The sequence below is a fragment of the Heterocephalus glaber genome, unplaced genomic scaffold (assembly GCF_053883595.1).
Source record: "Heterocephalus glaber isolate CG9 unplaced genomic scaffold, H.glaber_assembly_v1.0 deba00001743, whole genome shotgun sequence".
Lineage (NCBI taxonomy): Eukaryota > Metazoa > Chordata > Mammalia > Rodentia > Bathyergidae > Heterocephalus > Heterocephalus glaber.
In genome coordinates this window covers 463,426-483,693 of record NW_028258449.1, presented here as the reverse complement: position 1 = coordinate 483,693, position 20,268 = coordinate 463,426, and the positions used below count along the sequence as shown (strand labels likewise).

General features: G+C 50.5%; 1 protein-coding gene across 7 annotated transcripts in view; it reads left to right on the top strand.

Annotated features, from left to right (window-relative positions):
• Positions 1-20,268, top strand: part of Aox4 (aldehyde oxidase-like) — a 51,878-nt gene that overhangs the window by 20,332 nt on the left and 11,278 nt on the right. For 6 of the 7 annotated variants that reach the window (XM_013068098.3, XM_021249718.2, XM_087200338.1 and 3 more), the window contains 13 exon segments: positions 397-581; positions 1,706-1,868; positions 5,903-5,995; positions 6,920-7,089; positions 7,466-7,580; positions 8,056-8,178; positions 9,472-9,568; positions 13,527-13,651; positions 14,714-14,847; positions 15,495-15,582; positions 15,824-15,910; positions 16,088-16,279; positions 17,040-17,267. In XM_013068098.3, the coding sequence (XP_012923552.1) occupies positions 397-581; positions 1,706-1,868; positions 5,903-5,995; positions 6,920-7,089; positions 7,466-7,580; positions 8,056-8,178; positions 9,472-9,568; positions 13,527-13,651; positions 14,714-14,847; positions 15,495-15,582; positions 15,824-15,910; positions 16,088-16,279; positions 17,040-17,267 (1,800 nt within the window). 7 annotated transcript variants of the gene reach the window in all.

Below are 20,268 nucleotides of genomic sequence, written 5' to 3'. Positions count from 1 at the left end.
GGGGTGTAGCTGAGTGCAAAGGCCCTGGATTCCATCCCCAAAATGGAGAGAGAGAGAGACAGGGAGAGAGAGGGAGAGAGAGAGGGAGGGGCATCAGGTCCCATCCTCGAGGCTCTGTAACCCTGGCAGGAAGAGCTTGACCTAGCAAGAGGAAAGGCCTAGTTTCCAGGGCAGCGATTGTGTGCACGATGCAGTGGGCCACTTGCAGGCCAGAGAGCTGAGCCAGGGCCCCACCTGCATGTGCAGAGGGAGTGGGGGCTGGGTAGGCACAGAAAGGGGGTGCTCCAAGTGGGGCTCCACCACCCAGCAGTCGTGGCTGCAGGGGCCAGTGCACAGCTCGGGCTCCCTCCTGTGCCCTGCGGCAGGAGTGGGCACGAGCATCTGGCATCTCTGCAGTGGCAGTTCGTGTCGGGGCTCCGGCAGGCCCAGCGGCATGAGAACTCCATGGCTATCGTCAACGCCGGGATGAGCGTGCAGTTTGAGGACGGCACCAGCACCATCCAAGACCTGCAGCTGTTCTACGGCGGCGTGGGGCCCACGGTGGTCTCCGCGAGCCGCACCTGCAGGCAGCTGGTTGGCAGGTGGGGCACTGGCGGGGCCGGGACAGCAGGCCTTCCTGCTGCAACTTCTTAGTGGAAACAGCACTGACAGAGTCGTTTCTGGTTTGGAATAAAGAACCATCTAGCGAATGTAAGCTCCTACAGAAAAGAACAGAAAGTGCGAGCTACTCGGAAGCCAGCCCTTGGAGGCTATGACTCCTGTGTTGCAGGTTTCTGTAATAAGATTAGTGCACAAGGGACGAGGTCTGAGCCACTAGCACTTCTCAGGCTAACTGGCAAAGTTAGCAAATGCACTGGGTCTTAGGATAGCTGAAAATCTCCTGGAGTCACCAGAGAGGATTAGATCTTCACAAAGCTTCCTCTTATCACACCCACAGCTTGCAGCACTTGGAAAGTGAGTTTCTAAAATTCTCCCAACTAGGCCGGGTGTGGTGGCACCTGCCTGGAATCCCAGCACTCCAGAGGCTGAGGCAGGAGGATCATCTTGAGTTCAAGGCCAGGCTAGACTATAGAGCAAGACCCTGTCTCAAAGAGAGAGAGAGGAAAAAAGGAGTTCTTCCAACTACTCCTTGTATCATTTTTATTTCCCATTATTCTCATTGTTAATAACTAGGACTTACTACAGGTTTTTCCTCAGATACTAAAATAAATCCACATTGCAAACCTTTCACTTATGACATATTTTACAACTATCTTCAGTGGTTTGCCCAGTCACCAAATTTCGAGATCATTTCCTTGGCTCTAGCAGTTCGAGCAGTTGGAGGTGAATGGATACTCCCAGCCCAGGAAGGTGGAACCAGTAATGCAGGAGGAGTCCGCAAGGGAAGCTTAGGAGCTGTGTCCCCCGCCTCGGGAAGCTGTGCAGCTTCTGAGTGTGCTGTGCAGCCTGGCGGGCGCTGCAGGCCAGCAGGGGCAGCGTCTGTGCCTGAGCAGGAGGGTGTGTTGGGGCTTGGTCCAGAGGTGCAGCCCAGAGCACGGTAAGGAAGGCCAGGCAGGATGGCCGGACAGAGGTGGCTGGGCCGCCTTGCATCCAGCAGCCCTTGAAGCTATTCACATCAGAGACAGCAGGCAGGCTCAGGGCTCACGGGCTCAGCAGGGTGAGCGCGGCCTGCCCAGCCCTCTGCAGCTGTCTGTCCTCTCCCCAGGCAGTGGGACGACCAGACACTGGGGGAGGCCTGCCAAGGGATCCTGGGCGAGGTCCACCTGCCCCCCAACGCCCCCGGTGGCCAGGTGCAGTTCCGGCGCACGCTGCTGCTCAGCCTGCTCTTCAAGTTCTACCTGAGCGTGCGGCGGGGACTGAGCAGACTGGTGAGTGGCGGGGAGCCCCGCTTCTGCCTGGCCTTTCCCTCGCAGGGGACAGCATCCTCCTGGTGCCTGGTCGCCCGGAGTCAGAGCTGGACTGCAGCCAGAGGCGGCCAGCGGCGGCCAGTGGCAGTGAGAAGCCTCAGTGAGTGAGTCACAGTGGACAGTCCTTTCTTAAAGAAACTTTTCTTATCCAAATAATACTTTAGTATTTAGAAAATGTGAATTAAGCCAAAAAAGAGGAAAGATTATCTGTACTCCCATCACCCATATTCAACCACTATCAAAATTTTCTAAGCCGGGTGTGGTGGCACATGCTTGTAATCCCAGCACTTGGGAGGCTGAGGCAGGAGGATCGCTTCTAGTTCAAGGCCAGCCTGGGCTACACAGTAAGACCTTGTTTCAAAAAAAGAAAAAAAATGTCCAAACCTTCTTTGCAGAGGGGTACAGGTGGGTACAGTTTCATCGAGGCTTCCTTCTCCTGGTAGCAGCATCTTCAGCGCCATCACACTCATTAGCAGGGCTGTGACACGAGCCTGTGTAGCATACTTGGGTGGCTGGTGCAGCCCAGGATTGCATCCACTCTTAATTGCTAGACATTCATTTCCAGTTTTTCTGTTACTTATTTTTCTTACCCACCCTAGTTTAAACAACCTCCGCCGAAGTGTTTCTTAGAATGGACTCCGTGCCCTGAGCACCCCCTTGAGAAGCCACAAAGGGCCAAGCTGCGGGCAGAGGGCTTCACCAGGGCCTCTTTTGCTCTGAGAGCTTTGCTCTGTGAGTTCAGCAGTTCTTTCTATTATTTTATGGACATTATTTAAATTGGTTTCATTGTTTACCAGAGACCCCTGCAGTTAGGTTCCAGCACCCTGCCCAGTATATGATGCAGGCTGAGAAATAAATACACTAAGAGACAGAACCAGGAGAGAAAGTGGGAGCCAGGAGACCAGTGCCACTGCAACTGACAAAGGCCCTGGCCGGGCCCAGGCACAGACTTTAACAGCAGACAAGGGGGGTAAAGGCGAGCTCCATGCAGTTTCTGTGGAAATTAATGTAAACAAGGCTCATAAAGAACAAGAGAAAGCATTCTTGAATTAGGAACAGAATAGACAAAATATGGTTGTAATTAGAACGTTGTCCTTCTAATCTGAAGGTTTAGCTGTGGGAATGGAATCTGGGTTTGAGTTACTCTGACCTCGGCATGTAGGCTTCGGCTGGACTCACTGCTATAAACAAGTCGACTGTGGGGTTAGCTCTGCACAGCCTGCCTTGGACATAATCGCTATTGTGGTCCTCTGCAATTATTCATATATTCTATTATATACTATTTACATAATAGATTCAGTATATAAATACATAATCATATCTAATGTATAACTCAGCAAATGTATTATTTTCATATCTATTATTCATTATTATATGTTCTCTTGTGTATTACATATTCTAGCATTACAGAAGAATTCAAACTGCAGAGAAGCAAACATTTTTTAAATCAACTATAATCGGATAATCCTACCTTAACTATTAGTAGCATTTTGGAATATTTACTTTTATAATTTTCTATTTTTTCCACAAAATGAGAATCATATTGTACATACATTTTTACCAGATTATAGGAAACTTTTAATAAATTTTATAAACAATACATATATCTCCTTATCTACATACAGATAGTTATATACAGATATAAACCTTTATTGGTCCATTTCAGATAACATAAGGATAGCACTCATCACAGGGAATTTGCATCTGTATATGGTGTATCTGACCCCTTCTTCTTTCCCATCCCCTCCCCTGACCCCCCTCCCCTCCCTATGTACAAAGCTTTGTTTCCATTTTTTCCCTCTATTTTCACTTTTTCCTTGTCCCTTCCTTCCTCCCTCCCCCTCCATTGTTCCCCTTCCCATTTGAACATTTCCTTCCCATTTTCCAATCTCTATTATACATTTCAGTCCTTATTTCCACTTTCAGTTTCTCACACCAGAGAAACAATGCAATATTTAAACATGTGTGTTAGATTTATTTCACTTAAGAGTTTGGTCTCAAGATGCATCCATTTAGCTAGAAATGTCTGAAGCTCATCCTTCTTTATGGCAGAGTAGTACTCCGTTGCATAAAAAAAACCACATCTTCTTTATCCACTTGTCAGTTGATGGGCATTTGGGCTGTTTCCAAGATTTAGCTATTACAAACTGTGCTGCTATAAACATGGGTGTGCATATATCACTGTGGTATGATGCTTTTATTTATTTTTTTGGTACCACGATCAAACTCAGGACCTTGCACTTGTGAGGCAGGCGCTGGAACCACTGAGCTAAATCCCCGGCCCTAATGCTTTTAATTCTTTTAAGAAGATATCAGGAAAGGGAATAGCTGGGTCAAATGGAACCTCTAGTTTTAGCTTTTTGAGGAATCTCCACACTGATTTTCACAGTGGTTGCACCAGTCTACACTCCCACCAACAATGGAGCAAGGTTCCTTTTTCCCCCACAGCCCCACAGCATTTGTTATTGGTTGATTTCTTGATAGCAGCCATTCTTTCTGGGGTGAGGTGGAATCTCACTGTTGTTTTAATTTGCATCTCACGAATGACCAGTGATGTTGAATATTTTTTCAAATATTTACTTGCCATTTTTCTACTTCATCTGAGAAGTGTATACTCATTTCAGATGCCCATTTTTGGATTGAGTCTTTAAATTTGGGGGAGTCTGATTTTTTTGAATTCTATATATTCTAGATATTAGTCCTTTGTCTGAGAAACAATTGGCAAAAATCTTTTCCCACACTGTGAGTTGTCTCTTCACTCTGTTGGTGGTTTCTCTTGCTGTGCAAAAGCTTTTTAATAAGATGAGATCCCAGTTGTGATATTTCCTGTGCTATTGGGGTTTTGTTCATAAAGCTTTTGGCTGCACCAATGTCTTCAAGAGTTCTACTTATCCTATCTTCCAGCAGATTAAGTGTTTCTGTTTTAATATTTAGGTCTTTGATCCATTTCTATTTTAGTTTAGTGCATGGTGAGAGATATGGGTCAAATTCCAGTCTTCAGCATGTGGAAAGCTAGTTTTCCCAGCACCATTTATTAAAGAGGGTATCTGCCTTCCAGTGAAGGTGTTTGGCTCCTTTCTCAAAGTTAAGGTGGCTGAGTATATGCTTAATTTGTTTTTTGTACCAGGGATGGAACTCAGGACCTTGTGCTTGTGAGGCAGGCATGGAGCCACTGAGCTAAATCCCCAGTCCTGCACATAAATTTTTGAAACCCTTTTTTTTAGCTATGTTCTTAAAATATATTTTTTTCAGCATCAACAAGTAGACTACTACAAAATCTTTTGCATGGTTGCAGAATAGTGTGTCTGAATGTACCATGATTTGTTCGGCCACTTCCCTACTGCTCAATATTTACTTTAATTCAGTCACAAATAATCTGCAATTGAACATCCTTGTAAATTAACATTTGCATATCCCTTGATTGTTTCTTTAGGATTTGTGTCTGGAAGCTCGGCCTGGATTAGAAACCACAGCCACTGTGTAGAACTGCATGTACTTCCACTCATTCAAAAGACCTTTGCTTCCTGGGGATAACGTGTACTTCTTTTTTCTGATTTTTTTTTTTTGGTACCAGGGATCAAACTCAGGTCCTTGCGCTTTTGAGGCAGGCGGCAGAACCTCTGAGCTAAATCCCCGGCCCTTGTTCTGATTTTTTGAGAGGGTCTCCCTATGTAGTGCAGACTGTCCTTGAATTCATTGCATAGCACAAGCTGGCCTCAAATTCCAGGTGATCTTCCTGCCTCAGCCTCTCGAGTGCTGGGCTTGCAGATGTGCGTCACCACACCATGTTTACCATGTACTTTTGTGTGTGCATGAATGCGTGTAGCTGGTATTCTGGAAACAAGTGCTGCTCCTCAGGAAACTGAAGCCTGGGCTTTCTCCCCACAGAACTCCAGACTATGGTCTTGGAGAAGAGACTGGGCAGTGGTATTTGGACATATTTTCAGAGCAACTAGCTTAGATTGCAAAAATCAAATGTGAAATCATTTCTGCAGGATCCACAGAAGTTTCCTGATATCCCAGAACAGTTCATGAGTGCGCTGGAAGATTTCCCCATAGTAACGCCCCAAGGAATCCAGATGTTCCAGGTGGGTGAGGGCCACCTGTCTGTGCCTCCAGATGTTCAAGTGGCCCTGCATCTCGCTCTCCGATAGCTGTGTGCTTATTACGGGCACGGCATAGTCTCCAGAGGTCGGCGGGTGAGGCCTACTGTAGCTCTGCTTGCTTGCTTCTCTCAGGACGCAGAGCTGGGCTCCAACTCTCCCTCCTTGCGCTCTTGGTTGCTGCCTGTCGTCTCCCCCTTGTCCCACCAATGTCTGTCCTTTCCAAGGTGGCTGGACACTCCCCCTCTACCCAGTCCTGCTGCCTCTGCAGGGAGCCAGTGTGCTTTCCCTGCTCCCGCCGGCTGTCAGCATTACTCTTTGCTGTTATGTGAGGTAGATCGCATTACCTAGTGTGTGTGGGTGTGTGTCTCCGATGATTGAAACAACGTCTTCTTTGGGCAGGGAGGGGTTGGATTTAACCAAAATATACCTCCATGGATGTTTTTAACCTAGACTCACAGGTAGAGGATTATTCCACCTATAACAGAGGGTGAACCTTTTAGGAACCAAGTGCTCAAACTGCTATCCAAAACCCACTTATTTATCACCAAGTGCCAACACTGAAACTAAACCTGAATATTGAGATTTTTCTTTCTTTTTTTTTTTTTTTTTGGTACCGGGGATCGAACTCGGGTCCTTGCGCTTTCGAGGCAGGCGGCGGAACCACTGAGCTAAATCCCCAGCCCAATACTGAGATTTTTAGTTTAGAAAAAACTGTTACCCGATGCCCAGCTGCCGGGGTGTCTTGGCTCACATGCCGACAGAGAGGGCTCTGGAGCATGCCGCACACCCGTGCCCCAGGCTCGCCACCCTGCCAATGTTTTCCGACTTGTGAGTAAGCCACTTGTAAGAGAGCAGTTTTCCAGGTGGGTGACCCGTGGTGTAAAATAACGCTGTGTTCGTTGCCAGTGCGTGGACCCCCGCCAGCCCCTGCGAGACCCAGTCGGCCACCCAGTCATGCACCAGTCGGCCCTGAAGCACGCCACGGGGGAAGCGGTGTTTGTGGACGACATGCCTCCCCTGGACCGAGAACTGTCCCTGGCCGTGGTCACCAGCACCAGGGCTCACGCCAAAGTCACGTAAGGGGACAAAGGCGTCCTGGGTGCTGCTGAGAGGTTTTCGGTTTCATACCCAAACTGAAGCTGTTCCATAGCGGGCGCTGTTTAGAAGCTGCCTCTCTGTGCTGTATCCGTGCTCGTGTGCGTTTGCGCATGTGCTTGCAGTGTAGCGCACACACAGTTCCTCTTCGGGTCACGGGGGAAGCATAGTTACCAAGGCGTCGAGGCCCAGAGCGCCCCCTGGTGAACACTAACGCTCTTCCGCTCCTCCACTCTTCGGCATGGCCCTGGCCCGCTGGGTTCTGACGCCCACTCCAGTTTGTCCCTCGCGGGAACCTCTCAGATTGCCCCTGAGCTCACCCTCCGCTGTCACCTCTGGGTCTGTGTTCCCGCCTAGATCCATTGACACCGCAGAAGCCCTGGCGCTCCCAGGAGTGGTCGCGGTGATAACAGCAGAGGACGTTCCCGGGAAGAACAACCACCAGGGAGAGATTTTCTACGCACAGAGTGAGGTGCGCGGCTCGCCCGCCCGTGGCTTGTTAGCCACACTGCTGGGGGCGGAGTAAGCGCTGCGCAGCTCTAGCACCACAGCGCCATGTCCGCTTCAGAGTCTCGCTGGGATGCCAGGCCCCACCCTGTGATCCTCCACACCGCTCCCGAGTCACGGGTCCATCTGAGGTCGGGCGAAGCCCAAAGTCCTGCTGAGGAGGGCTCTAGACCGTGGGGCACACGGGACCCCGAAGGAAGGCGGATCCGTGTGGACTCTCCCCGTGTGCTGCTGCGCGAGGAGCGTGCAGCAGACGAGGGAGGTCGTCACGCTGGGCCACCAAGCTCCACACGCAGTCCTCCTGCCCCCATCCTCTCGGGCCTGTTTCAAATCCACTTTTGTAGGCAGAAAATTGACTTCCTTTCGGCCTCAGAGCCCAGTGCTGAACGTGGGGTGTGGGAGTGGTTCCGCGCTGACGCCCCTGCATCCGCCCTGAACAGGTGATCTGCGTGGGTCAGATCGTGTGCACCGTGGCCGCCGACACCTACGCGCACGCCAGGGAGGCAGCTAAGAGAGTGCAGATCGAGTACGAGGACATAGAGCCCAGGATCGTCACAGTCGAGGTGGTTGGGGCCTGGCAGCCGGGGATGGGGTGGGGCCGGGCACAGCGCGGGTGAGCACCGGTGTTTGCACGCTCAGAAGAAAGCAAAGGCTCCGGCAGTCTGCACCCCAGACAGAGCGCTTCCCGGGGCCTGTGGAAAGGCAGCCTCAGCCTCCCGCCAAGGCCCAGTACAGAGCAGCGGCCTCACGGCGCTCCCTGCCGCCCTCCAAGCTCCGAGGCAGACGGGCACTCACAGTCCCACTCTGCGCTCTAACCGAAGGCTTCGAGAGTTACAGAAACGCCTCCCGCCTCCGTTTCCACATCTGTAAAGTAGGAACACGAGGAATCCACACCAAAGGGTCATTGTGAGGTCCAAGTGGGAGAATCCAAGCACAGTGCCTGGGCCTGCACGGGGCACAGGCGTGCGTCAGGTGAACACTGGGTGCCGCGCTGTCGCCAGGGCTGCTCAGGGCGAGGCTGTGCTGCCGGGTCCGTGTTGCAGGCTCCGTGCACAGTACCTGTGCTGAGGCGGACGGACAGCAGGGAGACGGACAGGCGGATGGATGAGGAGGAGGCCCCCTCTGTCCCCTTCGGCTCCCCTGTCTGCCCACAGCTCGTCCCTCCAGATTTCCTCTCCACGTGATCTTTTTCCCTCCTCGCTCGTCCGGCCCAGTCCTCAGTGCCCCCCAAAGGCTGTCGTCTCCCACCACACGCTCTTGGGCCTCGAGGTGGTCGCTGTCCTCCTGCCCCGCAGTGTCCCCAGCCCAGGTCCTCGCCAGGGTCCTCCTCAGCCCAGCTTCTGTCCACCTCCCCGGGCCCATCCTCTGCTCTTCCTGGTAGAAATCCTCCCGCCCAGCCAGGCGCCCGTCCTCGGGTTGGCTGCCCCCTTGTTTTCCACCCCAAGCTGTTGCTCTGTGGTGTCCCTGACTGCAGGCGGCTCAGAGTCCCCTTCCAGAAGCCAACGAGAGGCCATGCTGAGCATCCCAGGCCGTGGCCTCCTCCTTCTTGCCTTCCCTTTATCTTGTCCCCTCGCCCCAGAGGTGGCACCTCATTACCTCACAGCCCGGACAGCCACTCAGCGTCACAGGCAGGGCCGGGCTATTCACCCCCGCGTCCCCTCAGCCCTGAGCAGAATGAGCTGCCAACCCCGGCCCCACTGAAACCAGTGTCCAAGCTCTTCACCCACCGGGCTCCCATTGTCCAGTGTGTGGAGATTCGATAGCAGGCCCTTAGCTTCCTATGGAGACAAATGTCTTCTTAGAATGCAAAAAAAAACAGGCTTATTTTGTTTTGGTTTGTTTGTTTTTCCCTGCAGCAAGCCCTAGAGCACAATTCGTTTCTTTCTCCTGAGAGGAAAATCGAGCAAGGAAATGTGGAGTGGGCCTTTAAACACGTGGACCAAATCATTGAAGGTGAGCACAGCACCTGGGCCAGAGAGGAAAAGTTACAGAGTCGAAGGCTCATTCCAGCCCTCTGCTGGGTACAGTGAAACCTAGGGAGGGTTCCAGTAGCCTGGGGGTTGTTAAAGAACAGCTGAGAAGCATGATGCTGCTGGGTGCATTTCTGTAGCTGAGGAGCCCGTGTGGTGCCACCCACAGCAAGAGAGAACATCTGCCCAACACACAGCTCTTCCCTCAGCCGCCTGTACCCTCAAAGTGCAGTGGACCCTCAAGTCACGACCAGCCTGACATGCGAACAATTTGGGTTACAACCAGAATTTTAGTTTCAACTTATGAACAAAGTCTTGAGTTATGACCCGAATGCCGGCCGCTTGTGGTTCCAGATGGTCTCAGATACAGATTTAACCCTTAAGAGAGTTCTAAGGAACAGTACAGCATTCTCTCCTGTGTGGGGTTCACTGAGAAATCCTGGGCCAGTGTCTCTCTAAGGACACTGAGATCTGCCTGTGCACAGGAGAGAGACTTTGAAGGCTGTGTAGAGGAGCCTGAGCCTTCATTGACCAACTTGAATTATAACCATCCCTCAGGAACGAATTGAGTTTGTAGGTCAAGGGTCCAATGTATTATCTGAGCTACTGCTACAGGTTAATGTCACCTAACTTCAGCCACTGTGGGTTTGTCTCACCAGCTTTGAACTTCCTATTAAAATGAATCTTACAGGGCCGGGGATTTAGCTTAGTGGTTCCATTGCCTGCCTTGCAAGCACAAGGTCCTGAGTTCGATCCCCGAGACCAAAAAAAAAATCTTACAGGGCCAGGGATTTAGTTCAGTGGTGCCGCGCCTGCCTCACACGGTCCTGAGTTCCATAAATAAATAAATAAATCTTACAGTGTAGCCCTTCTGTGCCTGTCACTTAACACTATGTGTGGAAGGCTTGTCCACACTGTCTCCTAGACCCACACCCCTCTCCATTGTCCAGTGGTACCCACTGCACACAAATTCTATAGTTTACTTCTCCTTTCTGCTAACGGGATGTTTCGGTTGTTGCCGGTTTGGTACTTTTCTGCATAGTTTCTGTACACACCATGATGCTTGTCCTTAAGTGAACATAGCACTTCTTTCTAATGAAATACACCCAAGAGTGAATTGCTAAATAATAGCATATTTATATGCTTAGCTTGAGTAGTTTACACCAAATATTTTTAGTATATGTGCTGCCGAACCAAGCACTACACCAAATATTTTTAAATAACAATAAAGTTTGTATGAATGTACTCCTGTTAGCAGTTAAGGGAGTTCCATTGATATTGCTACCCTTTTAGTTTTATCTAATCTGATAGGTATTATCTTTTTTTCCCTCCCAGTAGGGGGGGATCAAACTCAGTACCTTGTTCTTTTGAGGCAGGGATGGTGCCATTGAGCTAAATCCCTGGCCCTTGATAGGTGTTGTCTTAGTTACTTTCTTGGGACTGAGTCACAATTCCCAACATCCATGACTATAAGGAGAAAAGGGTAATTTTGGCTCACAGTTTTGAAGAGGTTCCGGTCCATAATTGGCTGACTCCAAGGCAGGCCAGCGTGGTAGAGAGCAAACAGTCCATGGCATTGCAGGCAGGAAGCAGGGAGAGATCAAGGAGGAAGAGGGAGATAGACCCTTCCAGGGCATGCCACAGTGACCACCTCCTCCAACCAGGCTTCACTTTATATCACACTTAGATACAAACTCTAGTGGATTAGTCCACTAATGAGTATCACACCCATGATCCAGTCACCTCCCTAAGCCCTCACCAAGTAGTGGATGAGGTTTTGGGAGGACTCTAGGTGCAAACTAAAAAACATGTGTATTGAAGCCTTGTTGAGTTTTAATTGGATTTTTTTAACTAGATGACTGATGATGGGAAACAATTTTGATTTTTATTCTCGCCTAAAAGGCAGCAGATTGATGCAGTGTCATTTGGGATCTTTGCCATTGGGATGATGGCAATTGTGAGAGTTCAGATTGTTGGCACAACAGGAAGTTTAAATCATGCAAGCAGTTGGGCAGGAATGACTAAGAGTCTCAGGGCATCCAGCATGGAGAAGGGGTACAGTGTGGTGGTTAAAAGTGTGATCTTGGGGCCAGGGATTTAGCTCAGTGGTTTTGTCACCTGTTGCGCAAGCACAAGGACCCAAGTTCAATCCCCGCTACCAAAAACAAAACAAAAGTGTGATCTTGAGGTCAGGTTGCCCAGGTCTGAATTGCAGCGTGCCACTGAGCTTCCATGACCTTGGGCAGCTGACATAACCTTCCCCTGTCTCAGCCCCCACCCTGGCATGACATAGGTGACAGGACATGGCTCATCACATTGGTGTAAAGATTAAATTGTCTGTAGAGTGCTAAGCTTTAGAAAATTATAGAAAATTAAGTAGTGTATTGTAAGGACTATATAATTGTTAAATAAATAAATGTGGGCTTAAAAATATGCCACTGTAGCGTAAGTATTATTTTGACCTGAAGCCAACTGAGAAATAGCAGGCACAAAGAAAGCTACCTTTCCCCTCTTTACCTAAAAGGAAGTGGGGTATGGGGGTGCTCGCTTGTAATCCCAGAACTCTGGGAGGCTGAGGCAGCCCGACTGCAAGTTTGAACTTAGCCTGGACAACTTAGTGACCTACCAAGACTCTGTCTCAAAAAATAAAAAAGGGTTGAGAATACAGCGGAATGAAAGGCCCTGGATTCAGTCCCTAGTACCACAAGATACATAGATTAACAGATAAGTTAGATGATAGAGAGAGAGATGAGAGATAGATAGAGGATAGAGGTGTCTCCCTGTGAAGGTGCCCTCCATACCTGGAGGCACAGAACAGGAGACAGCTCCAGGCCCCCCCAGTCAGAGACAGCGCTGAGAGGAATCTGTGTCACAAACCTTCCTAAACTAAACCACATCCTCTTTTAGTTTCCTCCATACATCTATCTTTCCACCTTTAACTAGAAGCTCAAAACTCTTCATTTATTTATCACTGCTCCAAAAACATGTTGCCTCGGGCTGGGGATTTAGCTCAGTAGCACCGCGCCTGCCTTGCAAGCATAAGGACCTGAGTTCAATCCCTGGTACCAAAAAAACAAAAACAAATTCAAAACTATATTGCCTCTTGTTAAAAAAGCATACAGATTTTCAGGCCTTAGGTTTTTCTTTTCATTCCTGGGACCAACCCCCTATATGTATATGAAATAAAACTTTTCTCTTATTTAAAAAAATTTTAAGCAAAAAAATTAATTTGCTTTTAGGCTGGGTATGTAGCACATTCATGTAATCCCAGCTACTCAGGAGGCTGAGGCAGGATGATTGTAAGTTTGAACCCAGACTGGACCACTTAGTGAGACTTTGTCTCAGAATAAAAAAGTAAAAGGGGCTGGGGACACAGCTCAGTACAAGGCCCTGGGTTCATGCTCCAGTACTGAAAATTGATTGACTCGAGTTTAGAGTAAATTAAGCATATATTTCCAGTGGGGGTGTTGGCATGACTCATTTCCTATTATCCTAAGAAACAATTCTAAGATCCTTTGACTTTGGCAAGGCAATTCACTTATTTGAACAGGTCCCTCAGGTAACTATAAAGCAAAAATACCCTAAAGTAGCGCCCGGTGCCCCTTGAGTGCAGCCTGTTCGTGGTAGGGAGTGCGGAGCAAGCCCAGCCCCGGGCCTGAGAGCACAGGGCTCACCTCTTGTCTCACACTGAAGGACTTGGTCAGGACCCTGGCTGTGGCCACCAAGCCAGGAGGAGGCTGGGCTGGGCTCGGGGTCCCACACCTCACGACCTGGGCAAGGAAACCGGGCTGGCAGGGCGAATCGTAGCCCGGGTCACCAGGCCGGCCAGGCACATGCAGGTCAGAAGTGTCTGGCTTGGGGCTGTAAAGCCCAGAGCTCACTCTGCAAACAAAGCCCCTGCGGGCCGTGGGCAGCGTGGCTGAGTCCTCTTGTGCTGCCAGGCGAGGTACACGTGGAGGGCCAGGAGCACTTCTACATGGAGACGCAGAGCATCCTGGCCATCCCGGGGGACGAGGACAAGGAAATGGTGTTGCACCTGGGCACCCAGTTTCCCACCCACGTGCAGGTAACAAGTGCCGGGGACAGGGTAGGGCACGACCCTCACAGTAACCGGGGAACAAGGTCGCGGCCTCTAGAGCAGGGCGCCAGGCCCACTTACCCACAACAAACACTGCACCTGTGGCTCGCCTCAGGACCCGCACGCGCACACATGGCCTGGGCAGCTGCGCTGAGTCTCCCCATGCGACCTGGGGGCCGCACTCTGCCTTCCCAGAGTGGCAGGGCCTGGGCTCCATCCCACCACCGCCCAGAGCCTGAGCAGCAGCTCCCTGAAGAATGGAGTCTGCCATCCTCCAAAGAGCATGTAAGGGTGGTGAGCTCACCGTCACTCGCAACCGTGGAAATGCAAATCAGAGTGAGGAGATGCTGCTTCACACCCTGCAGAGCAGCCAGAATCCCAAGGACAGGCTACAGCCGTGGTGGTAGAGACAGTGAAGCTGGGCCCTTTGGGCACGGCTGATGGGTGGGGAACGTGGCACCCCGGGGAAAGCAGGGGTAGCTCCTCAGGCTGGTATGGAGAGTGACCTCAACTCAGCAGCTCCTCCGCTGAGTCTCTGCCAAGAAAAAGGAAGACGCAGCCACAGGAAGACCTCTACCGTGTCCACAACAGCTTCACTCAGAACAGCCGCAGGGGAGACAGCCCCATGTGCACGGACCGGAGAGCAGACGGGCGAGAGCTGGTACAGCCGTGCAGGGAGTGTTCCCTGGCCCTGAACAGCAGTGTACACGCCACAGCAGGGGTTACCTGCAGGCATCACCTGTGAAAAGAGCCAGTCACCAGAGACCACCTGTTGTATAATTCCTTTTCCTGAGACATCCAGAACGGGCAAATTGCAGAGATAGGAAGTAGATCTGAGCCCAGGGCTGGGAGGGTACAGGACAGGAGGGGCTGCCTGAGGGATGCAAGGTCTCTCACGGGATGTTCCAAGACCAGATCATGGAGATATGTGCACAGCTGTGTAACAGCAGAATGCGTCCCTCGATGGGTCCCTTCCCTGTGTGGACGGGAGGTACCTGGGGCAGCACAGCTGCCAGCCTGCACTCAGCGCCCGGGGCCTCCCTCTTGCAGGAGTTTGTGGCCGCAGCTCTAAATGTCCCGAGGAGCAGAATCGCCTGCCACATGCGGAGAGCTGGAGGAGCATTTGGGGGCAAGGTGACCAAGCCGGCCCTGCTGGCCGCCGTCGCTGCTGTGGCCGCCCACAAGTACGAATCGTGGTCCCACAGCCCAGGCAGCAGCTGCGCCGGCCCATGGGCCTTGTCATCACCAACCTGGGGCCCTGCCCACCTGGCTGTGCCTGCTCTGGCCTGGCCACACACAGGCCCCCGAGGATGAGCATCACTGGCCTGGGCAGGGTTATGGGTCATTCTAACCGGGAAGCCTCATGAGCAGCAGGCGTGCAGGCTGGCACGATCCATGGGAAACCTCAACTTTGGGGCAGACTTGACCGAAGCGGAGTGCAAGCGCAGGACCCAGGCTGGGCTCAAGCTTTCTGCCCCACATCTCCTGGGGGCAGTGTTTGACCGTCCCCTTTATTACCAAAGTGAATTCATAAGAGAATTCTACACCTCATTGCAAAATGATCATGCAACTAACTCTGCAATGCAGTATGAAAAAGGAATAAGGGGAAATCATTCGTAACCAAACAATGCAACCATGCAACACGGGAAATTCAAGCTTGACTGGGCAGAAAATGCATTTGTTAACTTTAGCGCCCCTACAGCTTCAGGTGTCCTGTGAGGTTTGTTACGGCCCCACCCCGGGGAGAACCACTCAGGGAAGACCTTCCGCCCCTTCCCCACCCAGGTCTCAGAGAGGTGGTACCTTCCGCTCATGAGCACCTTTCCCGCAGGACTGGCCACCCAATCCGGTTCGTGCTGGAGCGGGGCGATGACATGCTGATCACGGCCGGCCGCCATCCACTCCTCGGAAGATACAAGGTGAGACCCAGAGCCCAGCGGATGCTGGGCATTGTCCTGCATTGACCGGCCCGCAGCGAAGACAGTTGCTGGGTTCCACGCTCTCCAAAGGGACAGCTGGGTGCTGCCTAAAACTCACTTTCTACCTGGGCCATCCATAACGTTCCTGCAGGGACCAGCAGTCGGCCACAGGCGTGTGAGCCAGCGTGTTGTGCCTCAGGGTGGGCTGTGAAGGAAACCTGCTCCCCACTCTCCCTTGCAGATCGGCTTCATGAAGAGTGGGCTGATCAAGGCTGCGGACGTGCAGTTCTACATCAATGGTGGCTGCACCCCGGATGAATCCCAGCTGGTGAGCAGAAAGCTCCCTCCCACTGCTGCCCTGGGGTGGAGTCCGTGCCAGGCTCTACTCGCTTGGGAGCCTCCTTACAGATCCGACAGTGGTTTTAGGGGTTTGAGTTAAAAATACAGTTCAGTTCATGTCTTTGAGTTGGACAGATGTGAAGCTGTACTGCTTTGCTTCGTGCAGGTGCTGGAGTTCATCGTGCTGAAATCGGAAAACGCATATTACATCCCCAACTTCCGGTGCCGGGGCAGGGCCTGCAAAACAAACCTCCCGTCCAACACTGCCTTCCGGGGCTTCGGCTTCCCCCAGGCCACCGTGGTGGTGGAGGCCTACATGGCCTCGGTGGCAGCTCACTGTGGCCTGCTCCCTGAAGAGGTGAACACTCAGGGCCCTGCGGCGCCAGCCCAAGTGTGCCTTGAGCCCAGTGTGGGTTCAGAGAAGGCACTGCTCCCGGGTCTGCTGCCCTAGGCGGCTGCAGGAAGCCAGCGACGCCCAGGAGGCTAAAACAGTGATGTTGCATTCCTCACTTCTTTGTGGGTTAGCGGCTCTGCCTCTGGAGCTCTTTGGTCCCGGCTGGTCGGGCTGCTGTGTCCCATGGTCCCTCAGTGGGAAAGCTTGAGGTCTGAGCCCTCAGCCCCAAGGCAGGAGGACTCCCGAGGTCCGGTCCCGAGCACAGCAAGAAGGTGGCAAGGTCTGAGGCACCAGGCTGACCCCAGAGCCCGGTGACAGCACCCAGGACCAAGATGCAGGGGACTGGTGATTAGCAGTGTGAAATGCTGGACCCTAACTCAAGACGTTGAAGGGCTTGGCGTGAGGCTGCACTGTGTGAGGCAAGGGGATTCTGGCCAGGAGCACTTGGTCTCACCACAACCCTGAGATGGGTACCTGCTGGCTGGGTCTCAGGGTGCCCCACACAGCTTGAGAGAAACCCTGGGCCTACAGCCGGAAGCACGCGGAGCAGTGGTAGCGGTTTCCATTGCTGTTCTTATTTTCGGTTGTTTTGCACACACACTCTGCACCTATATCACTGTGGCTGCTAGACAGCTGCTTTCTGTTTAGAAAGACCCCCTGCATCAGGCCTGCTTCACGATGGAACGGATCCATCCTGAGACCCGTGTGGGTTCTCGTCTTTCAGGTGAGAGAAATAAACATGTACAAGAGGACGAGTCAGACAGCCTACAAGCAGACATTCAACCCTGAGCCCCTGCGCCGGTGCTGGGTGGAGTGTCTGGAGCAGTCCTCTTTCCACGCCCGGAAGCAGGCTGCTGAGGACTTCAACGGGTGCAGCTACTGGAAGAAGAGAGGGCTCGCTGCGGTCCCCATGAAGTTCACCATCGGCATCCCCATAGCCTACTACCATCAGGTGAGTGGGGTGCATTGCCCCAAAGCCCCTCTCCAAGGCCTGGGGTGTTGCCTGCGGGCACAAACTGGGCTTAGGGAAGGCTCAAGGGCCGCTGGTGTCAGACAGGCCCAGGGGGATGCAGACTGAGGGCGGAGGGCATCACCAGCGAGGCCCAGCTCAGGGGAGCAAACACGGGCATCTGGGTTTGTGTCTAAAGTCCAAGTCCATGAGAGACCACGGCAGGGGAACAAGAGGACCCTTCCTCCAGTGGTCCCGTCCCTGGCGCAGAGCTTTCCAAACCTGAGGCCGGACAGAGCACCCACATCACAGAGAAATGTGGCCCGTGGAGGCACGGTGACCACTGAGGCTCCTCACAACGTCATAGGACCAGCTCTCAAGGGCCCAGTGAACCTCTGGGACGTCCCCTACCCGAACTCATGCCTCGGGCCAGGGAGGAGCACAGCCCCCATGTGAGAGTAGGCCCCTGGGGCAGAGGGTGGTGCCAAGCAGGGTCCCCAGGAGCCGACTCCCGAGGACAGAGTCTGTGGACGTCAGTCAGTGGCGTTATTTACTGTTTGTTATTTAACCGAACAAAGCAAAGCTGCTTACAGTGTGTGTGCCTTTGCGAATTAAGTGAACATAATCAATACTACACCCAGCAGTCATTCAAACAGTAACGCTGAGTGGCATGGTGGAGGGCAGCACCCAAGGGTCACATCCTGTGGGCAGTTGGTGTGGGACAGGACGCAGCTCTGTTCTTCCTTCCTTTCCCTGCCCAGCCTCCCTCCTTCCATTTCTTGGGTCCCTTCCCTTTTCCAAAAAGATCTAGGTCCCGTTTCCTATTATCTATCTTTTATGTTGCTCTTTATTTATAATTTGGGTTTCTTATATAAGGGAAACTATGTGATATTCATGACATAAGCTGTGTGTCTGACTTGTTTCACTTAACGTTATGGTCTCAAGGTGCATCCATTTTCCCACACATGGCTCAAGATTATCCTTCTTTATGGCACAGTAGTGCTCCATTGTGTGTAAACACCATATTTTCTTCATCCATTTATCTGTTGATGGACATATAGACTGCTTCTAAGATTTAGTGTTATGAATTGTGCTGCTATAAACATAGATATGCATGGATCAGTGTAGAATGATGTCTTTAACTCTTTCAGGAAAATGCCTAGAAAGGGAACAGCTGTATCGAGTGGAACTTCTAGTTTTAGGTTTTTGAGGAATCTCCATACTGACTTCCATAGTGGTTGTATTAGTTTACTTTCCAACCAACAATGTCCACAGCCTCACAAGCATTTGTTGTTATTTGACTTATTGATGATGGCCATTCCTCCTGGAATAAGATGGAATCTCAGTGTTGCTTTAATTTGCATTTCTCCGATGACCAGAAATGTGGAACATTTTTTCAAATATTTATTGGTCACTTGTACTTCTTTTTCTGAGAAGTGTCTATTCATTTTGGATGCCTGTTTTTTGATTGGATCTTTTATTTTGAAGAGTCCTTTTTAAAATGTATATTCAAATTTTAGTCCTCTATTGCAGGAGTAGCTGGCAAAAAAATTTTCCCCTTCAGTAGGTCATCTCTTCACTCTCTTGGTGGTTTCCTTTGCTGTGCAGAAGTTTTTTGATTTGATTTAATCTCATTTGTTGATTCTTCATATTATTTCTTGTGTAATTGAGGTTCTGTTCAGAAAGTCCTTGCCATGCTTATGTCTTCAGGAGTTTTACCTAATCTTCCAGTAGAGTAAGTGTTCATGCTTTAATATTTAGGTCATTGAGCCATTTTGATCTTAGTTTAATACATTGTGAGAGATATGGGTCTAGCTTCAACCTTCCACATGTGGATAGCTGGTTTTCCTGGCACAGTTTATTGAAGAGGCTGTCTTTCCATCAGCATGTGTTTTTGGCTTCTTTGTCAAAGATCAGATGGCTGAATGTGCATGAGGTAGTTCCTATGTCCTCTGTTCTGTTCCATTGATCCCCATGTCTTTTTCTGTGCCAGTACCATGCTGTTTTTATTACAGTAGCTTTGAATTTAATTTCAAATCTGGGATTGTGATGTCTCCTACTTTGCTCTTGTGGCCCAGGACTGCTTTTGGTATTGTGAGTTGCTTCTGGTTCCATATGAAATTTGGGTTTGTTTTCTCTAGTTCTGTGAGGAATGCTCTTGGTATTTAAATTGGGATTGCATTAAATTTATATAAGCCATTGGAAGTATGGCCATTTTGACAACATTGGTTCTGCCTATTTGGGAACAGGGGATATCTTTCCATTTTCTGATGTCCTTTTTGGGTTTCCTGTTTTAAGAGTACTGTAGTTTTTGTTGTAGAGGTCTTTTGCTTCTTGGATAGGTTAATTTCTAAGCATTTAATTTTTCTTGAAACTATTGTGTGCCAGAACCCACAATATTGATTATGCCCAAAATATGCTGTAAGCAGTGCAGGGTGCAAAGAATTAAATCCATCAATTGGCTTACTTTAAGAAGTGAGTCTGACTAAAGCTATGTGACTCATTAAAGTATCTCATAAACAATGCAGTAGTGTGCAGGTCAATATGACTTCCTTGCTATCAGCCACAGGTGAGGCCAGAGTAATGGCCTATGAAGCTGTGGGGCTGATACAAGTTAACATCCATAGCTGAGGTCAGAGTAATCACACCCAAATTCCATTCCCACAATTAGTGCCTTCATAGCTTGAAGGACAATGCTTTAATTATAACCATATATTTTGTCTATCTTGCTTCTAATTTAAAAATGCTTTTACTTCTCTTTAAAGCCTTGCCTACATTAATTTCTATGGTAATTTCACATACTATACATCTATACATATACCTTTACCCTGATTGATAAATAATAAAATTAAGTGGAAGAGACAGGCCAGTGCCTTTTGCCAAAGAAGCATTGGCCATCCCAGTTCACACTTTATCTTTAATTCTGTCTTAAGCTTTTCTTCAGCCTTGCATCACATATTAGACAGGTGGAGACTAGAGACTTATTGCAGGAGTCTCTGACAAT